The sequence below is a fragment of the Thalassophryne amazonica genome, chromosome 18, assembly GCF_902500255.1.
Source record: "Thalassophryne amazonica chromosome 18, fThaAma1.1, whole genome shotgun sequence".
Lineage (NCBI taxonomy): Eukaryota > Metazoa > Chordata > Actinopteri > Batrachoidiformes > Batrachoididae > Thalassophryne > Thalassophryne amazonica.
The window spans coordinates 69,824,499-69,850,708 of NC_047120.1; the positions used below are offsets into that span (position 1 = coordinate 69,824,499).

A 26,210-nucleotide genomic window follows, 5' to 3' on the forward strand; every position below is an offset into this window, starting at 1 on the left:
GGTGCCCAAACTGCTGGCTGAGTGGGAGAAAGAGCAGGCCAAAGCCAACAGGTACATCAGCAATAGAACACCACGGGCGGGACTGGATTAAAACGAGGTTTGGGGACAGCAACAAGAAATGTTTTGTTTCTTTTTGTGCCGTCTTATTGGATCTGTCTTTTATTGTGTTTGTGGTGTGTTTTTTTGTTTTGTTTTTTTTTATCAAATTGCAGTCGGACTAAAGCTGCTTACGGGTCAACATAAGGAAACTTTGAAAAGGACACACTGGCGAGACCCCTGAGGGTTAATAGTTCCATCTCACACCAATTTCTACCATAATTCTCTGAGGCCCAAACCTGCGTGTCTCTTATATTTTTGTTAGTTGATTTGTCCCGCAAAATCTCAAAAACCAGACTTAAATAGATTCTCATTATTTCAGGGAACATATAAAAGTACCTGAAGATGTGCAGGAAGATTTTCAAAGCAAAACTGTAAGTCTAATGCTGTGTTCAATGCCCTAAGAAATTCTGAGATTACATCTACCTTGGGGAAAAATGCCTTCAACGCTCCATCGGGTTGGAATTTTAGCTTGGAAACGTCTGAGGAAGTTGAGCAACTGGACACATCACTACACACTAGTGAGACAACAATGTTACTGATGTTGAAAATGCATCTTTAAAATGAAATTTTGACAGTATGTTACTGCTATATGTAACATACTCACATTCTTATATTCTTAAAACAGTGTTAAGACTTTCATAGTGGAAATGAACTCTGTTAGCATTGATCATCTTGGTCTAACACTCTTAACAGGGTTGCTTGAAGATAATTTTAAGTTGATTTTGCCCTGTTTTGGATGACTTAATGCACTCGCTGCAGTGTTGAGGTGCAAAATTTCATTACATTTCCTGATACAACTAAGAAATAAAACTAGAAATAAGTAAAAACAACAACAAAACATAAAAAACACTAAACAAATATGCATAGCCAAGGCCAAGACATCAGGTTTCTCTGGCAGCATTAGAAGACTGCTAACTGGGTTTCTCTTAATCCCTTAATCCGTTCAACAAAACCGGGTTTGCACAAGGCTGACAATAACCAGGCTACTTCAGTTCACATAAAATCCACTGAATGTAATTTTATTTTTTGTTTTATTAAATCCACTTATAATCCAAACACACAGTCACAGTACCACACTTTTTACAGAGTAACCATGGGGGGTGGACTGGTCTCAGAGGCTCCGAATCTGCAGCATTTCTTTCTTTAAAGGTTTGCGCTCCATAATTGAAGTCTGATCAGCTGCATGTTGGAGTGAAGAATGTGTTGGCTTTTTCAGTAAGAACAGGACTTCAATGACACGATGCACTACTTGAACAAAACTGTAGTTTCTTAATTAGTCCAGAATAAAGCAAAATCCAGAGACAGAGAACTGTAAAACTGTCACACACTTCATTGCATCACACAGTTACAGTGCTGCAGAAGCATAAATCAGGATTTAATTATTAAATAAATCATAAATTGTAAATTTATGTAAATTTGATAGTTTAACTATTTTTATATTTATTTTGATAGCACCTGTACCTGAATGTGCTGCTGTATGTCTTTAAATAATTTGTAAAAAATGTTGAAAACAAAAGGTTCATTCAGTAGTTCAGCACAGTTGGAACCAAAATGGCGCCATGTTCTGAGTTGACGCCGCTCACTCAATTAAGGCATTCTAGAACTGAGCAGTGTCTCAGTCTGCAGGTTCTCACATTAAGCAGGTGAGAACTCTGAACTTCAATAAGCGTTTATTTCTTAAAGTATTTATTTTAGATCGTGAGTTAATGACTATCCAGGGTTGGGACCAGGAAGCAGAGTTGTAGTCTTACACACCTCTCTGCAGCTTCTCTCCCCCTGCCATCCCCTCATTACCCCATCCCCGTAGAGACGGTGCCTGCTCCCAGACTACCGATAACCAGCAAAAATCTATTTAAGCATAAAAATTCAAAAAGAAAAAATAATATAGCACCTTCAACTGCACCACAGACTAAAACAGTTAAATGTGGTCTATTAAACATTAGGTCTCTCTCTTCTAAGTCCCTGTTGGTAAATGATATAATAATTGATCAACATATTGATTTATTCTGCCTTACAGAAACCTGGTTACAGCAGGATGAATATGTTAGTTTAAATGAGTCAACACCCCCGAGTCACACTAACTGTCAGAATGCTCGTAGCACGGGCCGGGGCAGAGGATTAGCAGCAATCTTCCATTCCATCTTATTAATTAATCAAAAACCCAGACAGAGCTTTAATTCATTGAAAGCTTGACTCTTAGTCTTGTCCATCCAAATTGGAAGTCCCAAAAACCAGTTTTATTTGTTATTATCTATCGTCCACCTGGTCGTTACTGTGAGTTTCTCTGTGAATTTTCAGACCTTTTGTCTGACTTAGTGCTTAGCTCAGATAAGATAATTATAGTGGGCGATTTTAACATCCACACATGCTGAGAATGACAGCCTCAACACTGCATTTAATCTATTATTAGACTCTATTGGCTTTGCTCAAAAAGTAAATGAGTCCACCCACCACTTTAATCATATCTTAGATCTTGTTCTGACTTATGGTATGGAAATAGAAGACTTAACAGTATTCCCTGAAAACTCCCTTCTGTCTGATCATTTCTTAATAACATTTACATTTACTCTGATGGACTACCCAGCAGTGGGGAATAAGTTTCATTACACTAGAAGTCTTTCAGAAAGCGCTGTAACTAGGTTTAAGGATATGATTCCTTCTTTATGTTCTCTAATGCCATATACCAACACAGTGCAGAGTAGCTACTAAACTCTGTAAGTGAGATAGAGTATCTCGTCAATAGTTTTACATCCTCATTGAAGACAACTTTGGATGCTGTAGCTCCTCTAAAAAAGAGAGCTTTAAATCAGAAGTGCCTGACTCTGTGGTATAACTCACAAACTCGTAGCTTAAAGCAGATAACCCGTAAGTTGGAGAGGAAATGGCGTCTCACTAATTTAGAAGATCTTCACTTAGCCTGGAAAAAGAGTCTGTTGCTCTATAAAAAAGCCCTCCGTAAAGCTAGGACATCTTTCTACTCATCACTAATTGAAGAAAATAAGAACAACCCCAGGTTTCTTTTCAGCACTGTAGCCAGGCTGACAAAGAGTCAGAGCTCTATTGAGCTGAGTATTCCATTAACTTTAACTAGTAATGACTTCTGACTTTCTTTGCTAACAAAATTTTAACTATTAGAGAGAAAATTACTCATAACCATCCCAAAGACGTATCGTTATCTTTGGCTGCTTTCAGTGATGCCGGTATTTGGTTAGACTCTTTCTCTCCGATTGTTCTGTCTGAGTTATTTCATTAGTTACTTCATCCAAACCATCAACATGTTTATTAGACCCCATTCCTACCAGGCTGCTCAAGGAAGCCCTACCATTATTTAATGCTTCAATCTTAAATATGATCAATCTATCTTTGTTAGTTGGCTATGTACCACAGGCTTTTAAGGTGGCAGTAATTAAACCATTACTTAAAAAGCCATCACTTGACCCAGCTATCTTAGCTAATTATAGGCCAATCTCCAACCTTCCTTTTCTCTCAAAATTCTTGAAAGGGTAGTTGTAAAACAGCTAACTGATCATCTGCAGAGGAATGGTCTATTTGAAGAGTTTCAGTCAGGTTTTAGAATTCATCATAGTACAGAAACAGCATTAGTGAAGGTTACAAATGATCTTCTTATGGCCTCAGACAGTGGACTCATCTCTGTGCTTGTTCTGTTAGACCTCAGTGCGGCTTTGATACTGTTGACCATAAAATTTTATTACAGAGATTAGAGCATGCCATAGGTATTAAAGGCACTGCGCTGCAGTGGTTTGAATCACATTTGTCTAATAGATACAATTTGTTCATGTAAATGGGGAATCTTCTTCACAGACTAAAGTTAATTATGGAGTTCCACAAGGTTCTGTGCTAGGACCAATTTTATTCACTTATACATGCTTCCCTTAGGCAGTATTAGACAGTATTGCTTAAATTTTCATTGTTACGCAGATGATACCCAGCTTATCTATCCATGAAGCCAGAGGACCACACCAATTAGCTAAACTGCAGGATTGTCTTACAGACATAAAAACATGGATGACCTCTAATTTCCTGCTTTTAAACTCAGATAAAACTGAAGTTATTGTACTTGGCCCCAAAATCTTAGAAACATGGTGTCTAACCAGATCCTTACTCTGGATGGCATTACCCTGACCTCTAGTAATACTGTGAGAAATCTTGGAGTCATTTTTGATCAGGATATGTCATTCAAAGCGCATATTAAACAAATATGTAGGACTGCTTTTTTGCATTTACGCAATATCTCTAAAATCAGAAAGGTCTTGTCTCAGAGTGATGCTGAAAAACTAATTCATGCATTTATTTCCTCTAGGCTGGACTATTGTAATTCATTATTATCAGGTTGTCCTAAAAGTTCCCTAAAAAGCCTTCAGTTAATTCAAATGCTGCAGCTAGAGTACTGACGGGGACTAGAAGGAGAGAGCATATCTCACCCATATTGGCCTCTCTTCATTGGCTTCCTGTTAATTCTAGAATAGAATTTAAAATTCTTCTTCTTACTTATAAGGTTTTGAATAATCAGGTCCCATCTTATCTTAGGGACCTCGTAGTACCATATCACCCCAATAGAGCGCTTCGCTCTCAGACTGCAGGCTTACTTGTAGTTCCTAGGTTTGTAAGAGTAGAATGGGAGGCAGAGCCTTCAGCTTCAGGCTCCTTTCCTGTGGAACCAGCTCCCAATTCAGATCAGGGAGACAGACACCCTCTCTACTTTTAAGATTAGGCTTAAAACTTTCCTTTTTGCTAAAGCTTATAGTTAGGGCTGGATCGGGTGACCCTGAACCATCCCTTAGTTATGCTGCTATAGACGTAGACTGCTGGGGGGTTCCCATGATGCACTGTTTCTTTCTCTTTTTGCTATGTATGCACCACTCTGCATTTAATCATTAGTGATCGATCTCTGCTCCCCTCCACAGCATGTCTTTTTCCTGGTTCTCTCTCTCAGCCCCAACCAATCCCAGCAGAAGACTGCCCCTCCCTGAGCTGGTTCTGCTGGAGGTTTTTCCTGTTAAAAGGAGTTTTCCTTCCAACTGTAGCCAAGTGCTTGCTCACAGGGGTCGTTTTGACCGTTGGGGTTTTACATAATTATTGTATGGCCTTGCCTTACAATATAAAGCGCCTTGGGGCAACTGTTTGTTGGATTTGGCGCTATATAAAATAATTGATTGATTGATTGATTGATTGATTATGTTCAAGCACAAAATGTGACTGAGGAGGAGAAAAACAGGATGAATTCATCATCACACTAAAATGTACTCCAGTCAGAATAAGAATACAACCTGCTCATTTATGTTATTTTTCAAGTTATTAAGCTGCAGCTATGTGTTTGAAAGTAAGTACCTCTTATTTTATTCTTATTTTCCAAAAAATGTGGGGAGTTAAATCAGCCTCCTTTCTTCTGTTCAGTTTATATCAAAGTCTTCCTGCACATGTCTGTGTATTTTTGTTCCTTTTTTAAAAGAGTTTGGTGTTTACATTATTTCTACAAAGTTTTAAAGAACAATAAAATGTTCACACTTTTCTTTATAGCAGTTCTATAATTTCAGAAATGCAACAGAAACAACCACAAATCAGAAAAAGTTGGGACTGGATGTAAAATGAAGATAAAAATGTTGCACTATTCCAAGTTTCTCCACTCACACCCACAGAAGCCAAAAGATTTTCCAGAGTTGTGTCTTGGTGGCTTCCTTCACTTGTCTCCTAGCATGGACATTTAGTTTTTGAGAACGCCTACATAAAGTACCACACTGTTTGTATTTCTGAATGATTTTGTAAATGAAGTCTAAGAAATAGTCATGTGACTTGTAAATGTTCATGTTTTTATCCCCTGACATTTCTCAAGAAAACTGGCTGTTAAAATGATTAATTAATTCTTACATTTAGAATAAACTGCCCTGTCCCAGCCTTTTTTTTTTCTTGGAAAATGCTGCAGGCCTTAAATGTAGGAATGGAGATATATATTATATATATATATATATATATATATACATACGAGGTATCTTACAAAACTAACCGGTAGTTTTATAAAAAAAAAAACTATATGGATTTGATTGACATGCGATTACACCAATCATGCTTGAACCTCGTGCGCATGCGTCAGTTTTTTCACGCGTGTCGGTGACGTCATTTCCCTGTGGGCAGGCCTTGAGAGATGTGGTCCCGCCCTCTCGGCTGAATTCCTTTGTTTCACACGCTGCTCGAGACGGCGCGCGTTGCTTTATCAAACTTTTTTCTGGACCTGTGAGGAATATCCGAGTGGACACTATTCGAGAAATTCAGCTGGTTTTCGGTGATAAGTTTAACGGCTGATGAGAGATTATGGGGTTTCTGTCGGTGTAAGGACTTCCCACGGAGCGGGACGTCCTGCAGCGCTTCCAGGCACCGTCGTCGGCCTGTTTCAAGCTGAAATCATCCTAATTTAAGGCTCTGTTGACCCAGGACGTCGTGAGAGAACAGAGAAGATTCAGAAGAGGCCGGCATGAGGAGTTTATGCGGACATTCCACTGTTTAAGGACATTTTGTAATGAAAGACGTGCGCGCAAATTTGCCGAGTCGTTTCCGTGACGACTCGGTGAATCTGTGTGCGCCGCGACAGGAAAAAACACCTCAGTGTTGAAAACCATTTGTAAAATTCAGGCGGCTTTTGATGGCTTTCAACAAGTGAGTAACTGAAATTGTTTAACAGCTTGGGCATGTTCCAACTTGTCCGTTAAGGTTTCCAACGGAGGTGTTTTTCCTGTCGCGACCCCCCGCGGTCGGGTCCGGCCCGACATGCGACTCTGCCCGCACGTTCTTTCATTACAAAATGTTCTTAAACAGTGGAATGTCCGCATAAAGTCCTCATGCCGGCCTCTTCTGAATGTTCTCTGTTCTCTGACGACTTCCTGGGTCAGCAGAGCCTGAAATGTGGAAGTTTTCAACTTGAAACGGCGAGGCGCTGCCGCCTCGAAGTGCAGATCGCCGTCAGGCGCCATGGGCCATCTTAAAGCGACACTACCGGACCAAAATCTCTCATCAGCCGTTAAAATTTTTACCGAAAACCAGCTGCATTTACCGAATGGTGTCCACTCAGTTGTGCCTTACAGTTTTGAAAAAATTTTGATCAAACAAAGCAGCAGTCTCTGAGCCATTCCTAAACAATGAAAAAATCGACGAGAGGGTGGACCACTCCTCACTCAAAGACTGCCCACAGGCGTGAAAAAACTCTCGCATGCCCACGAGGGTTCAAGCATGTCTGATGTAATCACACGTGATTCAAATCCATATGGTTTTTGAAAAAATAATAAGGTCGGATACTTTTCTAATAGACCTTGTATATTATATTATATTAACAATAAAATAAAGCTGAACTCACAAAACATGAAATATATAGGTTTCACAGTCTGCAGTAAATAGAAGTCAAAGTAGGATCATTGTTGTATGGCTGGGGGGCCTGGCTGCCTTTTTGTTTCTGTCTTTTGTTTTTCCTTCCAGGTGGCTTGCATTTGGGACTGAGTGGCTGTGTTGCTGAGGTTATCAGGACCTCACCCTGATCACCTGCGGCTCGTCAGGACTCACAGCTGAGGTGCATCTATATGGATTGGAACATGGTGGCATTTAAGACTGGAGTATACAGTGTGTATTTGCCAGAGACTCGACCTTGTGACCAGACGGGTGAGATCGTCGTCTCGGGAGCCATCTCATCATCAGTGGATGCAGAGAATGTCCAGGGTTTGATGCACGGTCTGTGAAAGAGGAGGGGTGAGGTCTCACGCTCGTCAGCACACTTCCTGAGGTAAGTTAGATTTTGTGACTAACATTTATACAGTCAGTAAATGTGGTGTCCCTCACACCTTATTATATTGAGCTGTATGTTAGTCATGTATCGGCTTCCACTGCAGTGGAGTTTTGTGAACTGGATGTTCCATGCCTGCAGGTTGGGAAGCTGATTAGTAATCAAGCCAGGAAGTGTTTGCTGTTTGTACACCTTTAAGTGTTCTCTCTGTGTGTAGAGTGTGGACTCACATAATGGTTCCTTCTTTCACAGACCGGTTTGTTGCGGCCACCTGGGGGGTGTCGGCGGGGTCCTTGGGTCCGAACAGCTTCTGGCTCCGGACCGTTAGCGCTGCTGGGAGCGCACCACGCCAGACCGCACTTTCTTTTGTTATGTTTTGTATCACTGTTATGTATTAAATTCAGTTAGCCTTTGTACCGTGCTCTGCTTATTTCATACTGGGTCCTTCAAACGCTGGTCGGTTCTCCGAGCTGCGTCCGACACATAACAATCATTATAGGATTCCCCCCATAGTTCATGTCATCCAAACTTTCAGATTTGGAGTTATAAACAAAACAAACTTTACATACATTCAACACAAAATGAAAACGGTCTATCATGCTATAGATTTACAAATACAATATGACTGAATACAATATATAGGAGGCTCCTGACCTTCCAAATACCTGGGACCACCACCTTGGACAAGGAGGACCAGTAACATATATGGTGCTACTGGTCCTGACCAATAGGCTCAAAAAATATTTGTCTAACCCTGTGCTATTCAGGATGTGCAGATCTCAAGAAATTCTGTTACACAGCGATGCCAGAGAATTGGATGCCGGAGGGATGTTGAACGGCAATTGAGAATGATATTGACACGAGTGTAAGTTTTTATGGAATTTGTTAATAAGAGCCATTTGCCCTCTTCAAACCCATCTCTATTACAACTGAGGGGGCTCCAGTGATAGCTGGATGTGTTGCTGGGTTAGGGGTTGTCTAATTCACCAGCAATGGTTGAGTGGGAAGATTTTAATATGGAAGACATAATGGATGTGGCTAACAAGATTGCGTGTTCTGTTCGGGCCAGGAGTCTGTAAAGGTGATTATCCGTACGCAGCTGGAGGAGACAGGTGCAGAACACATAGAGTTACTACTGAACACAGACGTTCAATGGCTCAGCTGAGGTAAATTTCTGGTACGGTTTTCTGAATTGTTGCCCGAAATTAAACAATTTCTGAAATGTTCAAACCATGCTGAATATGCATAGCTAGAAGGCAGTCAGTGGCTCTTGGATTTAGCTGATCTGATTGAGAAGGCTCAGTAACTTGAATCTGGAGCTGCAGGGTGAAGACAAACACCCCATTAACACATCATTAACATGCTCTGTCAATATGTTTAAAGGTAAGTTACACCTGCTATCAAGCAGGTTCCAACAGTGTGACCTGCGGGTATACACGCTGTAGAGGGCATCAGGTCCTCCTTAGCCTGCACGGAGAGCCCTCCTTGGACGTGTTTGGATGGATATGCATTTGATGCTTTGCCCCCACACTGGGAACAGAGCTGGGAGTTCACGCTTTGTCCCACAACATTTATGCTCCACTGCTCATGCGCACCTCAAAATGTAACAACGGTCTATTACAGTTAGACAGCATCCACCACTATGGGCAGTGTGCAGCCACAGTCCAGTGCCCAACTCCAGATGTAGAGACGCTGTCTTGGTCAGGGGCAGAGAAAGGAGCGGACCCTAAATAAGCATGTTTTTGATTGTGGGAGGAAACGCATGTAAACATGGGAGAACATGCAAACTCCGCACAGAAAGGGCGGGAAGCGATTCCATGACCTTCTTGTTGTAAGGCAACAGTGCTAACCACTAAGCCACTGTGATGTCACCGATGTTTTAATATGACTAAGAGTGTAAAGAAGTGAACCTGTGCTTCAAGTTTGTTTCACTGCGAGACTCAGCAAAACCACAAATCACGAGAAGGAAAAATGCTGAAGCAGTTCGTCAGTTCCTCATGTCGTTTGACTCTTTCTGAAAGGATCTTCACTTCATTGACCTTGTGTAATGACCTTTGTTCATTATCATTCGTTAAGCAACCTTTCTAAGAAATATGTTTAAGTGTATTTGTTTGCAGACAAATATTTGACTTTCAGCCGTGATCAGGCCCATTTGAAGCCTCTCTGCAGGAAGGTGAGCTGCCTTTAAAGAAACTAACTAATCCTGTTTATGTTCATTCACTTGCTTTGTTTCTGAGATAAGAATTAATGTGTATTTAATGGGAGCAAGAAAAGCTCTTTGTGCTGTTTTGGTCAGTCATTAAACGGTGTTTACTCAGTGCACAGTCCCCCGTGTGCGGCTGAGACACGTGAACGCTCTTAAAGCTGACATTTACCTCCCAGCCGTGCGTCTCATTCTGAGAAAGATAAGAGCAACGTGTGAAATATGAATGTTACTTTCTGTGCCTTTGGCTGGAGGTCGTCGACACACAATATTGATGTGTTCTGCACAAATTATGTGCATTGCAAACTCTGCAGATGCCATAACAGACAACAGCTGATTGATGGTTGTGATGGGACGTGTGTCTCGTCTCTGGCTCCACTGACATTTACAGTGAAGGAGAATAGCCACGTGTAGAAGGAAACAACATTTATTTATTTAATGGGCTTATTGTTACTTACTTCATGCAAATACAATGCCAGCATCTGAAACAAACAAAACAATTACAATGGCGAATGTCTACCCAGAATTGAGGATCCAGTGTTGCTAAAAGGGGAAAAATCCAATCGAGTGACTCACTGTTGATCTTCTACATAAAAGTTTACACAAATCTCAGCTGGCCATTTGCAAAATCTGAAAATATTCTGTGTGTACGGTGAACATCTAACTTTACTGTGGAGCTAAACCATGCACGGCCAGTCTAACCTGCAAAGAGCACGACTGTTGTCACAGTCACGGTCATGTTTCTGCTAATTAGCTTGGCGACTTCCGTGCAGCGCTCGCATCTGCATTTAGGGGCCGCAGGTGTCGATATAGGATCTGGGGCAGATTTTTTCCAGCTGCTCACTATTTAAAACATAAACCAGTCCTCCTGCAGGCTCCTCCTCCATGGGTGAAAAATTACCTGTCACCTCCTACTGCTGCTCTCCCGTTGGAGCCTGTTTCAGCGGGTGGGTGTGGCGGTGCACGGAGAGAGGTTGGCAGCTGTGTTTATCTTGGGTCTGTGTGCGGCCGAGCCTTCCACTGTGTTAACATGATAACCGAGTCAGAGCTGCATCAGAGCATGATTCGTGTTTACTTTACATTTCTCCTCCGGATGTCCTTTGGATAAGTTCGTTATTGTTCTCCAGCAGAGATTTAATTAAATGCGGCTCCTGCTCCTTCGTGTGTCACTGTGAACATGCAGCTTTTCCTTAATCCTTTCTGGCCTGACACAAAGTATTTTCCAAAATTCTAACATTAAGAGTCCTGACTTGGAAGATGGATTTGATTTTAAAAGGCTGATCCTCACCGAGGCAGCAGATTGGACGGTCTCACACATTACAGCAAAGCTCCACCCTGCATGGTGATGAAAAATGAAGCCAGTGTGGAAGTGCTAATTCTTAGAGTTCCTTGAATGGCCAGTTGACAATGGCTCCAAAAGTCAGTCACTTCCTGTAGAAGCCTGTAAAATTCACCAATGTTAAGTTGAAATAAACATGTTTACAATCTGGTAAAAAAAATGTTTTGGTCTTTATAGCTAGTACGTTATAGCGAGAGTGAATTTGACATAAATAATCAGTTTAAGCTATTGGTTTAAAATAGCTTAAACGGATGCATAAAGTGATGCATAATTCAGGGTTTGGTTTCTTTGAGTGACAGCTCGTATGTGCTGGCGGGTCCAGGCAGCCAACCACTAGTTTCTAGCTGTGGCTAGTAGTCAGAGCTCCATCATTTCCACTGCATGAAACTTTAGTATTATTTAATTACATGTTAGCACTGTTAACAATAATTAGCAGATATCTATGGCTTGGTGAGATTAGCTTCACTGTTACTTCTGACCTCCATGTTGTACTGAATCAACATGGTCATTATTTTTAATACCAGCACCCAACCCACTGCTTATGAAAACGATCACCAATTCTGCAAAAAATAACTGTTAATCAAACAACCGAACACAATCGTCACAACTCTGAATGAATGAGAGGCTTCTGTTGCTGCGTTTGGAGAACCTCGGCTGTTGCATCCTCAGTTATACGTATGGCATCGAGAAGGATTTAGTTGAAAACAAAACATGATGTCTCAACTACAGTTTGCTAGAAAGCACATGAGAGATTTGAGCCCAGAGTTGATCTGAATCTGTTCCGCTCCACCATCAAGCTGTGATTCCTTGATAACTCCTGCAGAGTTAATCGTGTGTGTCTTGGTGGCTTTCCTCACTTGTCTCCTTCTTGCACCCCTGGAACTGATTGTTGTTGCTGGAATAGCTGTTCCATCTCTGCATGGCTTGAAAAAGCCTTTGACAAGGCAACATGAACACTGTTACGGACACTGGAATGTCGACGGCTGTGCTGAGAGTTTCTGGCAACAGGATCTTGGTCAAAACATGAGAAACTGGATTTTATGCCAACCCGGCTGATGTCAGGCATGAGGAAATGTGAGACATTGTCAGTGTTTCAGACTGTTTCTATGTCTAGGGTGCAGAAAAATGTTGGATTTGAAGTTATGTCCCTGTGCAGTCGCGTGGACATGTTTAAACCTGCAAAAGCTGCTGGTCATCAAAAGGTTGTCTGTTGATAAGCCAGGCAGTGAGGCTGCAAGTACAGGGTTATTTTTGATATTGATTACCCTGTAAGGTGTCCAAAAAAGTGAGTACACTGACATCCAGCTAAATGTTATGTAAATGAACACAGAAAGTCAACAAACCGACTGATTGTTTCTTGATCTGTTTCATTGATCATCTCGGACTGAACTGTGAGTCTAATCTTTCCTAACATCTGTGTTGTCCACATGTCCCCTTCTTCTTGTCTCTGCAGGTCGAGAATCAGACACTCCACACGGATCGGCCCCGACCTCCCAGAGTGTTTTCAGCTCTCCGTACTATCATGGCTGCCGTGTGTCTACCTGTGGGCAGCCGGTCCATTTTACATCTTCTATCTGAAGAGGAACAACAAAGGCTATATCATGATGTCCATCGTGAACAGAGTCAAGACGGTCAGCATGGAATTCAGTGTTCTTACTGCTTAGACCTCATTATTTTCCTCGTGTAGGTTTTTTTTTTTTTTTTTTTTTTAATTCTTTGTGTTGTTTCACACTCTCTCAGGCGTTTGGCTTGTTGTTGTGGATCGTATGTTGGACGGATCTCTTCTACACATTCCATGAGCTGAGGCATGGACACATCGAGCCGCCCATCTACTTCATCACCCCGCTGGTGCTCGGCATGACCATGGTGAGAAGACCTGTGTAAAGTAGACTGTGTAAAGATCAGGGTTTTAGGGGATGTCGACACATTTAAAAGTACAAACTGAATGACTTTAAATACTTAACTGTTTCTAATAACACTGAACTACATTAAATGGCTACATTTTCATGAACTTCATTTTGATATTGCATTTCCAGGAAGGGAAAGTGTCCACATATCCAAGCAAAAACAATCAGACAAAAACTAAAACTGCAGAATACAATTTAGAAAGGCCTGCACACTGTTAGGACCTTTTTTTTTTCTCTTTTTAGGCAGGTACAACCCCTGGCAAAAATTATGGAATCACCGGCCTCGGAGGATGTTCATTCATTTGTTTAATTGTGTAGAAAAAAAGCAGATCACAGACATGACACAAACTAAAGTCATTTCAAATGGCAACTTTCTGGCTTTAAGAAACACTATAAGAAATCAAGAAAAAAAAGATTGTGGCAGTCAGTAACGGTTACTTTTTTAGACCAAGCAGAGGAAAAAAATATGGAATCACTCAATTCTGAGGAATAAATTATGGAATCACCCTGTAAATTTCATCTCCAAAACTAACACCTGCATCATATCAGATCTGCTCGTTAGTCTGCATCTAAGAAGGAGTGAACACACCTTGGAGAGCTGTTGCACCAAGTGGACTGACGTGAATCATGGCTCCAACACGAGAGATGTCAATTGAAACAAAGGAGAGGATTATCAAACTCTTAAAAGAGAGTAAATCATCACGCAATGTTGCAAAAGATGTTGGTTGTTCACAGTCAGCTGTGTCTAAACTCTGGACCAAATACAAACAACATGGGAAGGTTGTTAAAGGCAAACATACTGGTAGACCAAGGAAGACATCAAAGCGTCAAGACAGAAAACTTAAAGCAATATGTCTCAAAAATCGAAAAAATGTACAACAAAACAAATGAAGAACGAATGGGAGGAAACTGGAGTCAACGTCTGTGACTGAACTGTAAGAAACCGCCTAAAGGAAATGGGATTTACATACAGAAAAGCTAAACGAAAGGCATTAACACCTAAACAGAAAAAACAAGGTTACAATGGGCTAAGGAAAAGCAGTCGTGGACTGTGGATGATTTGGATGAAAGTCATATTCAGTGATGAATCTCGAATCTGCATTGGGCAAGGTGATGATGCTGGAACTTTTGTTTGGTGCCGTTCCACTGAGATTTATAAAGATGACTGCCTGAAGAGAACATGTAAATTTCCACAGTCATTGATGATATGGGGCTGCATGACAGGTAAAGGCACTGGGGAGATGGCTGTCATTACATCATCAATAAATGCACAAGTTTACATTGATATTTTGGACAATTGAAAGGATGTTTGGGGATGATGAAATCATTTTTCAAGATGATAATGCATCTTGCCATAGAGCAAAAACTTTTAAAATGTGGTGCTAATGCTTCATGCAACAAGAATCAGAATTAATTTTGATGCTTTTGTTTTTATAATGCAAACACTGCGTTAGCAAGCAGAGGCTAACTTTGTGTTTTGTATGAGGCGCAAAGAACTCAAGTGTTAACTGCTTTGAACAGAGGAAAACATCTGTTCAATGCTAAACATGTGCATGCTTACCTCATTAATATAATTAAACCTTTTAAACATCCTTTTGTATATTTAAAACATTATAACTGGACTTAATTTTGCCTAGCCGTCTTCTTCGTTGCTGTTATGGCTGTCCCACAAAGTCCAAAACAAGTGGAGTGCCAAGTCACATGAAGATTACTCCCTTTCTTTCTACAGGAGTGCTGTCCTTCAGTTTGGGAACATGATTTATTAATTTCACTCATTTTGTCAGACACAGTGCATCCTTCTCATTCAGATTTTTTTCTTATTATTTTATAGCAGGTGGCATTCAGCTTAATTATACATTACCACCACCTTCTGCTCCAGAGTGTGACTCATAGTACCTCATTCTCCATACAGCTTGCCATGCATGTAGACTGCGCCAGATTTTGGCCATTGTACAATGTAGTGTTTTTTCCATACACAAGTCACTTCAAAATTCAAAAGTTGCAGAATCAGTGAAACAAGGAAAAAACCTGGAACATGTAGTCTGTAAAATACAGTATATAGAAAATCATGTTTCATTTATTGCCAAAGTTATGGTCATGAGTTTATTTTAAGTAATGACCGCTGTTTTGAGCTTGACCTTTCTGTGCTCACCTCCTTTATCAGTGAAGTTTGATTGAATGGCTCTATGTTTTGAAGATATTGCCATGCACAGACAAACAAACATGGCCATTACAGTAGCCTCTTTCCACTTCATGGTGAGCCTAATTATTCAATAACAACTTTTCCAAATATTTAAAAGTAGCAACACAAAAGCTGAATTCTGATAGTTACATTTGAGCAGCTCCTGTGGACATTTGAATGCCCTGTCAGGTTAAACAGAAGCCAGAAAACTGCTCAACCAGCGTGAAGATCCACAGATGTTTACCTTTCATCACCTCAGCCATTCTGCCTCGACTAACTCCATCTCTCCTGCATCCCCTCTTTCTCCTTCTCTTGTCCGTCTCAGCTCTTGGCCACGTTTCTGATCCAGTTTGAAAGGTTACGTGGAGTTCAATCCTCAGGGGTCCTCTTCATCTTCTGGTTCCTGTCTTTGCTGTGTGCCATTGTGCCTTTCCGCTCCAAGATCCTTCAGGTGTACAGCCAGGTAAGCCCCACATGCCGTTAGCATACATTGAGAGACTTCTCCATCCAGGATTCCTTCACTTCACCCACCAGCATCTTAAAGCTCACACACACTTGGTATGACAAAGACTCTCAGAAGGTCAGAGTGTAGAAACATTGTGCACTTAATGCCGCCCCAGGAATTTTCTGGAATAACAGATCTAAAGGTTTGATGCACCAACGCCTGTCATGTCAATGACCATATTGGACATGAGCTTGATCATGTTTGTGTAGCTCGATACTGGCCGGTATGTAAACATTTATTTGTTTATATAAGAATGTCGCCAACATTTTACACTCAACAAAAATATAAACGCATCACTTTTGGTTTTACTCCCATTTTGTATAAGATGAACTCAAAGATCTAAAACTTTTTCCACATACACAATATCACCATTTCCAAATATTGTTCACAAACCAGTCTAAATCTGTGATAGTGAGCACTTCTCCTTTGCTGAGATAATCCATCCCACCTCACAGGTGTGCCATATCAAGATGCTGATTAGACACCATGATTAGTGCACAGGTGTGCCTTAGACTGCCCACAATAAAAGGCCACTCTGAAAGGTGCAGTTTTATCACACAGCACAATGCCACAGATGTCGCAAGATTTGAGGGAGCGTGCAATTGGCATGCTGACAGCAGGAATGTCAACCAGAGCTGTTGCTCGTGTATTGAATGTTCATTTCTCTACCATAAGGCGTTTCAGAGAATTTGGCAGTACATCCAACCAGCCTCACAACCGCAGACCACGTGTAACCACACCAGCCCAGGACCTCCACATCCAGCATGTTCACCTCCAAGATCGTCTGAGACCAGCCACTCGGACAGCTGCTGAAACAATCAGTTTGCATAACCAAAGAATTTCTGCACAAACTGTCAGAAACTGTCTCAGGGAAGCTCATCTGCATGCTCGTCATCCTCATCGGGGTCTCGACCTGACTCCAGTTCGTCGTTGTAACCAACTTGAGTGGGCAAATGCTCACATTCGTTGGCGTTTGGCACGTTGGAGAGGTGTTCTCTTCACGGATGAATCCCGGTTCACACTGTCCAGGGCAGATGGCAGACGGCGTGTGTGGCGTCGTGTGGGTGAGCGGTTTTCTGATGTCAGTGTTGTGGATCGAGTGGCCCATGGTGGCAGTGGGGTTATGGTATGGGCAGGCGTCTGTTATGGACGAAGAACACAGGTGCATTTTATTGATGGCATTTTGAATGCACAGAGATACCGTGACGAGATCCTGAGGCCCATTGTTGTGCCATACATCCAAGAACATCACCTCATGTTGCAGCAGGATAATGCACGGCCCCATGTTGCAAGGATCTGTACACAATTCTTGGAAGCTGAAAATGTCCCAGTTCTTGCATGGCCGGCATACTCACCGGACATGTCACCCATTGAGCATGTTTGGGATGCTCTGGACCGGCGTATACGACAGCGTGTACCAGTTCCTGCCAATATCCAGCAACTTCGCACAGCCATTGAAGAGGAGTGGACCAACATTCCACAGGCCACAATTGACAACCTGATCAACTCTATGTGAAGGAGATGTGTTGCACTGCATGAGGCAAGTGGTGGTCACACCAGATACTGACTGGTATCCCCCCCCAATAAAACAAAACTGCACCTTTCAGAGTGGCCTTTAATTGTGGGTAGTCTAAGGCACACCTGTGCACTAATCATGGTGTCTAATCAGCATCTTGATATGGCACACCTGTGAGGTGGGATGGATTATCTCAGCAAAGGAGAAGTGCTCACTATCACAGATTTAGACTGGTTTGTGAACAATATTTGAGGGAAATTGTGATATTGTGTATGTGGAAAAAGTTTTAGATCTTTGAGTTCATCTCATACAAAATGGGAGCAAAACCAAAAGTGTTGCGTTTATATTTTTGTTGAGTGTAGTTGCATGATGCCAGAATAAACAGCAGGGTTTCACTAATATGTAGACCTGGATTCAGATCCCACTCACGCTACAACATGTAGAATATAGTGATTTTTGATGAAATATTACTGTTTTAACCTTTGATTTTGTTATTTTTCCAGACAGAAGTGTTCGGACTGCTGGAAATTTGAAAATTCAACAATAATTTCTAATTTTACAATTTGATCCAATATGATAAGTGGTGCTTTTTTGTTTTTTGTTGGGTTTTTTTTTTACAAAACAGGTTGAGATTTAAAGGCTGACTTGTCTTTTATATTTATGAGTAGAAATTACCTGTTGGTTAGAGTCCGTAATGAAAAAGATAAAAAAGGATCAAGGAAGCCATCGCTCAGCCCCTGAATTTAGAACTTAATAAACACCTGAACCAAGGTTAGCCTGTTAGCTGAGCTGGTCAGTGTTTGGGTTTCATATGTCCTGTCCAGGTCACATGGTCTCAACCATACTCCACCTCTTTACCCATATATGGGCTGCGGACACACACACACACACATACACATTCAGCATTTTTTATGTAGGATTATCCTGTGTGTGGCCAAGTGCAGGGGTGGTGGCCAAGTGGTTAATGCGCTTGGTTTCAGTTCAGAAGGTTCCGGGTTCAAATCCCACCCCTGCCACATTTCTCCATGTAATGTGGAGTTGCGTCAGGAAGGGCATCCGGCGTAAAACTTGTGCCAATTCAACATGCAGATCCACCTTGGATTTGCTGTGGCGACCCCAAGTGCAAACAAGGGAGCAGCCAAGGGGCTTACTTTTATCCTGTGTGTGTGGGTTTTGTGTCTTGCAGCTAGTGTAACAGAAGGCATCTCCTTTTTTTGTGTTCAACAACCCTCTCACAACACCGAGTTGTACCGCTATGTGATTCAATCAGAAGCAGTTTCTATGTGGGTTGTCTCCGCCTAGCTGTTTGGCGAGTGGCTTTTTTTGTTGTGGGGGGGGGTCAGCCTGGGGCACCACTACACAGAGTGGGGAGGAGTGTTTTTCCTGAGAGTCACACTTCCTGTATCACTGCAGTGCTGCACGGCCCACCAAAATCTACAAGATTAGGCAGAAAAGGTGTAAAGAAGCAACACAGGACTATTAAACAATTCTGCTAATTTTACTGACGTGTGCAAAGAACTGGTCGGAGTGTTGCCATGAGTATTTGGGGTGTAGTAATTCCACCCAGCCAGCACTAATTTGAGCTCACAGTTTGATATGTTAATCACTTTCAAAAAATATCTTTGTTTCTGCTCTACAAAGCAACAACTAAAAACAAACCCGCCTCCCAACTTGAACTTATTCAGGTCTACTATCACTGGCAACAAGGGGGCACCTGGTGTCACCACCCCAAGTCTCAGACCAAACAACAAAGGTGGACCATAGAGTACGGACTCCAGTCTGACCCAGGATACTTCCCCAGCTGAGGCCAGTTCCCCTTTACAGCTGGGTGGACTGAGACAAGCATCAAAGATTCCTTATTGTCATTCCTCTGAAGGAGAAGTCTGAAAAAGTGAAATTGTGTACTCAGGTCCCAGTGGCCCTAATAATCATTAATAATGAACAGAATAAATATCTGTAGAATACTAAGTATCTTGTCCAAGGATACAGATGAGCTTACATATTGGCACGTCAGCTCCTTTAAAGGCCCCGAAAAAACAAAATGTAACTTATACTCTTGAAAATACTGTATTTAATTGTTTATTTTTTGGGTAATACTCTACACTCACAGAAATATTTGCCCTAACTTTTAAGATTTATGTAATTTTATTACATGCCAAATTCCCATTTCCTTTTTTTTTAGATCATTTTAATACAAACCTACCAAATAAACCTTACATGATGCATATTCATTAATCCTATTTATTTGAAATGCATAATCCTCAGCTTTATGTAAGTCCCTTCGGCTGCTCCCTTGTTTTGCACTCGGGGTCGCCACAGCAAATCCAAGGTGGGGTATGCATGTTGAATTGGCACAAATTTTAGTCCGGATGCCCTTCCTGACGCAACTCCACATTACATGGAGAAATGTGGCAGGGATGGGATTTCTGGGCTTGACAATAGCACTGGTCCGATGGCCCGGCGGCCTTTTTTACATGTTCCGGGCCACCACGGGCCAGTGAAGTTCATATTTCACTGGTCCGTATGGGCCAGTAAGAATTAAAATCGCTTTGGGCAGATTTATTAGTCTAATGCCGCGTTCACACCGGGCGCGATCAGATGCTACAAATTTGCGGGGGTCGCGTGGCAACGGACGCGCCTCCTTCACCCGGTGTGTCGCTCTGCTTTTGCTGCGAAAATTCGCCCCGGTGCGTCATCAAATAGGAGGAGCTTCCATTCAGCTCGCCGGCTCCGGTTGTCAGTCAAGTTAACATGACGGACCTTGATCACACGGAGCGAGTTGTTGTGGAAAGCTGACAAACGTCATGAGACGTTCCCAATTCAGGCAGTATCATTATTTGCTGCAGGAGCTGCGTCTGGATGATGGCTGCTTTCAGCGGTCCTTCTGCCTCTGCAGGACCCAACTTGAGGACCAACTGTCCCGTTCACGCGCGCACATGTAAACAATTAAAAAAAAAGAAAAAAAAAAGAAAAAGAAACTCCGCTCCCGCTGCTGTGGGGCTGCTGCTCCTCCAAAAACTCTTGTCATAGTTGTGAAATAAAGGACAAAAGAGACATACGTCCTGCTCACAGGCTGCTACCAGAGACAGGACATGTTGCACCACTTCGCAATGTTGGGAACATTGCCGAAGTGCAGACAAACTTCGTCTGCAGGCGCATCTTCTGATGTGGCGCAAATTTCGCTTCAACATCGATGCGTCATTTTCGCTTAAGCAAGATCGAGCGCAGTGAATATTATGAATTTCTTGAAACCTCCTGCCCCTGGGCAGAAACCAGGAAAGCAAAGGAAAGAACAGCTATCACCCTCAAAACAAGCACAGAAGAGGAAATCTGCTGATGCTGAATATGAGAAGAAAAGGGTGAGGAAAACTTGGCAAACTTCCTGGAAGAAAAGACGGCCATAGCTGGAGCGTGATGAGGAGAGTGAGGTTGTCTTCTGTGGAACTTGTAGGGCCATGCCAGAATATGCTAACAAGTAAGTAGAAATATACCATGTCCTGGTAGACAATGTGGTATGATTTCATACGCCAGTTTAAAAGTATAATCAGTATGCCCTTGTGGAAACCCCACGGTGACAACATTAGCAAGGGAACTTGGTTTATGAAATTTAACATATTAATTTTGTAAATGATCAAGAAATAAATTAATTTTTGTATTAATGTCTGAGTGTTGAAAAAATTCCTATCAGTTACCTACCGACATTTTTTTCAAAGTTTACTCACTTTAAGGTTTTTATCATGTAGTATAAGAATTTTGTGTTTGTTTTCAAGTGTTTTTACATTAAGGAAACCCAATTCTAATGTCTGAGTGTTGATTTAAAAAATTCTTATCAGTTACCCCCCGGTTCGGCACAGGCGTGAAAGTATGGGCCAGTGATATTTTCATCCGGGCCAGTAACTTTCAGATTCTACTGGCCCTGTGGGCCAGTGCATAAATTGCCTTATTGTCAAGCCCTGGATTTGAACCGGGAACCTTCTACACTGAAACCAAGTGCATTAACCACTTGGCCACCACCCCTACTATAATCCTCAGCTTTATGTATTTAGTATTAATAAAATATAATTACTCTAAATCAATAATAATGACAGTATTTATTTAAAATACATAAAGTATATTGTCTGAATTGCATAATAATTATGTTACCTATACATATCTTAAAAGTTAGGGCAAATATTTCTGTGAGTATAACATTTTCAATTACACAAGAAAGACTGAGAAATTACGTATCGTGATAAACATATCTTGGGACCTAAATTCAATCATATCGTTTTTGAAAACTGTATTGTGATCCAGCCCAGTCTCACTTTTTTTTGTGATACCTTCAATGAAATGCTTCATATTTTTGTGACATCGTCAAGTTTCAGTCACTATTTTTAGCCCTAACCCCAACGCCCCCCCGCCTTGTGTCAACCCAAATTTCATGATACCATTACAAATAATTTTTGTGTTATCATGACCTAATAGTGTAAAATCACTTTTTGTGATGCCGTCGTAATCTTGGCGTAAGATCGGGTTGTGTGATACCACAAGTGAACAAGGGCTTGGAAGAAATAATGAGGTCTTGCAGAAGAATCATAAATTATTTAGAAAACATGTAAATAGCAAACAGATAACATCACAGATTACAATTTGCACATCAGAATAATAGCTTCTACATTTTTCCATAAAAGTCAGTACTATAGAACACAATGATAATGGGGACACTGAAAATTACTTTTACGAATTTAATAATTTAAAAAAAAAGGCGGGGGGGGGTCGAGGTTTACCTGCGCCATCTGTTGCTCCTGATAGTCGACCTGGTACTGGATCCTGGTTTTCTCACCTGGACTGGCCGTACCTTTGAATGTGTGTTTCAGACTGAAGTGACAGACAAGCTGCGATTCACGACCTTCTACCTCTACTTCAGCCTGGTGGTCTGCGAGCTGATTCTCTCCTGCTTCAATGAGAAACCTCCTCTCTTCTCCAGCGTTGTTACAGATGCTGTGAGTCACACTTCCTGCTCCAGGGGCACGTGTGTGTGTGTGTGTGTGTGTGTGTGTGTGTGTGTGTGTGTGTGTGTGTGTGTGTGTGTGTGTGTGTGTGTGTGTGTGTGTGCGCGCACTTGTGGTGCACGGGAGGAACTGGTTTTCATATATTTGATGTTGCGAGTGGGTTGTTCCCAAGCAGCTGCAATCTTGGGGAAAATCATTAAAGTCAGTTTCTTCTGGCTGCTCGTTGGAGTGTGTCCTCCTCACCTTTGTTGAACCTTCTCTCCTCTGTTTTTCTGTTTCCTTTTCAGAACCCCTGCCCTGAAAACACAGCAGGATTTCTTTCCTCCATAACATTTTGGTGGTTCACCAAGTAGGTCCATGCACTTTTCTGCCACTGTCCCAATCACTCTCTCTCACACACACACACACACACACACACACATTATAAATCATTTTAAACACTCATTAAAAACTTTAAAAATAAATTCATCACATCATGTGTAAGAGAAACAAAACTGACGTCTGGCGGATCCACTTTATAAAATTGTGTGAAAACAATATACGAGGTCTATTAGAAAAGTATCCAACCTTATTATTTATCAAAAACCATATGGATTTGAATCACATGTGATTGCGTCAGCCAAGCTTGAACCTTCGTGTGCATGTGTGAGTTTTTTCACGCCTGTCGGTTGCGTCATTCGCCTGTGAGCAGGCTTTGAGTGAGGAGTGGTCCACCCCTCTTGTCGTTTTTTTCATTGTTTAGGAATGGCTCAGAGACTGCCGCTTTGCTTGATCAAAATTTTTTCAGAAACTGAGGGACATCAAAGTGGACACCATTCGAGAAATTCAGATGGTTTTTGGTGAAAATTTTATGGGCTTCAAAGAGATTACGGAGTGTTACTGTCGCTTTAAGGACGGCCCCCAGCAGCTGTGGGGCGCGCCGTGCTCCGAAGCAGCTATCGACAGGCTGAGCGACCATTTCATTTCTAAACGGATGGCTGTCTGGATCCGTGACCATTGTGTGCCATTTCTCTGGTTATCACAAGAGCTGGACATCAACCATTTTCCGGCAGATTTCACTTTTAACAAGAGATTTTGTCATGGAAAGCCGAGCGGAGGCTTCGCGCGTCACGATGGATTCGCTACTGGAGCGAGGCAAAACCACCTCCGTTTTGGTCTCACAGGACGGCTTTGAGATGGCGTTCAGACAGCTGTCGGTGGTTTTTCCATAGAGTGATTATCCGAGAAATTGTCGATGTGCCTGGACATGCCAGAACATGTCCTGTGAGGCTTCATCACAGCGTTGCTGTGCGCCATGCGGCACCGCCGCGACGCGCGGAATTCCTCCGCACGTCTGTCTCAATGTGCCGAAAAAGTGCTGATGTCAGAGTCTTTTCACAATTCCTGTGCTAGTCAGACGATGTCCCAGATAAAACACAGCATCCAGTTTGGAAATGAACGGCACATTCCACTGTTACAGGAGTTTTTGTCATGGAAAGAGGAGCAGAGGCTTCACGTGTCGCGGCGGTGCTGCATGGCGCAAAGCATCACCGTGATGAAGCCTCACAGGACATGTTCTGGCATGTCCAGGCACATCCACAATTTCTCGGATAATCACTCGATGGAAAAACCACCGACAGCTGTCTGAACGCCATTTCAAAGCCGTCCTGTGAGACCAAAACGGAGGTGGTTTTGTCTCGCTCCAGTAGCGAATCCATCGTGACGCGCGAAGCCTCCGCTCGGCTTTCCATGACAAAATCTCTTGTTAAAAGTGAAATCTGCCGGAAAATGGTTGATGTCCAGCTCTTGTGATAACCAGAGAAATTGCACACGATGGTCACGGATCCAGACAGCCATCCGTTTAGAAATGAAATGGTCGCTCAGCCTGTCGATGGCGGCTTCGGAGCGCGGCGCACCACCAGTCGCTCTGGGCCGTCCTTAAAGTGAAAGTAACACTCTGTAATCTCTTTGAAGCCCATAAAAGTTTCACCAAAAACCATCCTGAATTTCTCGAATGGTGTCCACTTTGATGTCCCTCACAGTTTCTGAAAAAATTTTGATCAAGCAAAGCGGCAGTCCCTGAGCCATTCCTAAAGAATGAAAAAAAGACAAGAGGGGTGGACCACTTCTCACTCAAAGACTGCTCACAGGCGAATGACACAACCGACAGGCGTGAAAAAACTCACACATGCGCACGAAGGTTCAAGCTTGGCTGACGCAATCACACGTGATTCAAATCCATATGGTTTTTGAAAAAATAATAAGGTCGGATACTTTTCTAATAGACCTCGTGTGTATATATGTATATATATGTGTATATATGTGTATATATGTGTATATATATGTATAATTAATGTTGGTTGTTATCTTCGTCAGTACCAGTATCACCAGTTAATATCTTCTTTTTTCTGTTTTCTTTCATTTGCCTTCAGGTTCGCCATTAAGGGCTACAAAATGCCTCTGGAGGCCAAAGACCTGTGGTCTTTGAACCAGCGTGACAGCTCCAAGGTGATGGTGCCCAAACTGCTGGCTGAGTGGGAGAAAGAGCAGGCCAAAGCCAACAGGTACATCAGCAATAGAACACCACGGGCGAGGACTGGATTAAAACGAGGTTTGGGGACAGCAACAAGAAATGTTTTGTTTCTTTTTGTGCCGTCTTATTGGATCTGTCTTTTATTGTGTTTGTGGTGTGTTTTTTTTGTTTTGTTTTTTTTTATCAAATTGCAGTCGGACTAAAGCTGCTTACGGGTCAACATAAGGAAACTTTGAAAAGGACACACTGGCGAGACCCCTGAGGGTTAATAGTTCCATCTCACACCAATTTCTACCATAATTCTCTGAGGCCCAAACCTGCGTGTCTCTTATATTTTTGTTAGTTGATTTGTCCCGCAAAATCTCAAAAACCAGACTTAAATAGATTCTCATTATTTCAGGGAACATATAAAAGTACCTGAAGATGTGCAGGAAGATTTTCAAAGCAAAACTGTAAGTCTAATGCTGTGTTCAATGCCCTAAGAAATTCTGAGATTACATCTACCTTGGGGAAAAATGCCTTCAACGCTCCATCGGGTTGGAATTTTAGCTTGGAAACGTCTGAGGAAGTTGAGCAACTGGACACATCACTACACACTAGTGAGACAACAATGTTACTGATGTTGAAAATGCATCTTTAAAATGAAATTTTGACAGTATGTTACTGCTATATGTAACATACTCACATTCTTATATTCTTAAAACAGTGTTAAGACTTTCATAGTGGAAATGAACTCTGTTAGCATTGATCATCTTGGTCTAACACTCTTAACAGGGTTGCTTGAAGATAATTTTAAGTTGATTTTGCCCTGTTTTGGATGACTTAATGCACTCGCTGCAGTGTTGAGGTGCAAAATTTCATTACATTTCCTGATACAACTAAGAAATAAAACTAGAAATAAGTAAAAACAACAACAAAACATAAAAAACACTAAACAAATATGCATAGCCAAGGCCAAGACATCAGGTTTCTCTGGCAGCATTAGAAGACTGCTAACTGGGTTTCTCTTAATCCCTTAATCCGTTCAACAAAACCGGGTTTGCACAAGGCTGACAATAACCAGGCTACTTCAGTTCACATAAAATCCACTGAATGTAATTTTATTTTTTGTTTTATTAAATCCACTTATAATCCAAACACACAGTCACAGTACCACACTTTTTACAGAGTAAC

General features: G+C 41.8%; 1 protein-coding gene across 1 annotated transcript in view; it reads left to right on the forward strand.

Moving 5' to 3' along the window:
* The window catches only part of abcc3 (ATP-binding cassette, sub-family C (CFTR/MRP), member 3), a 108,179-nt gene that overhangs the window by 29,779 nt on the left and 52,190 nt on the right, over positions 1-26,210 (forward strand). Inside the window, 2 exon segments of the mRNA XM_034193124.1 lie at positions 22,813-22,874; positions 24,937-25,068. Coding sequence (XP_034049015.1) covers positions 22,813-22,874; positions 24,937-25,068 — 194 coding nt within the window.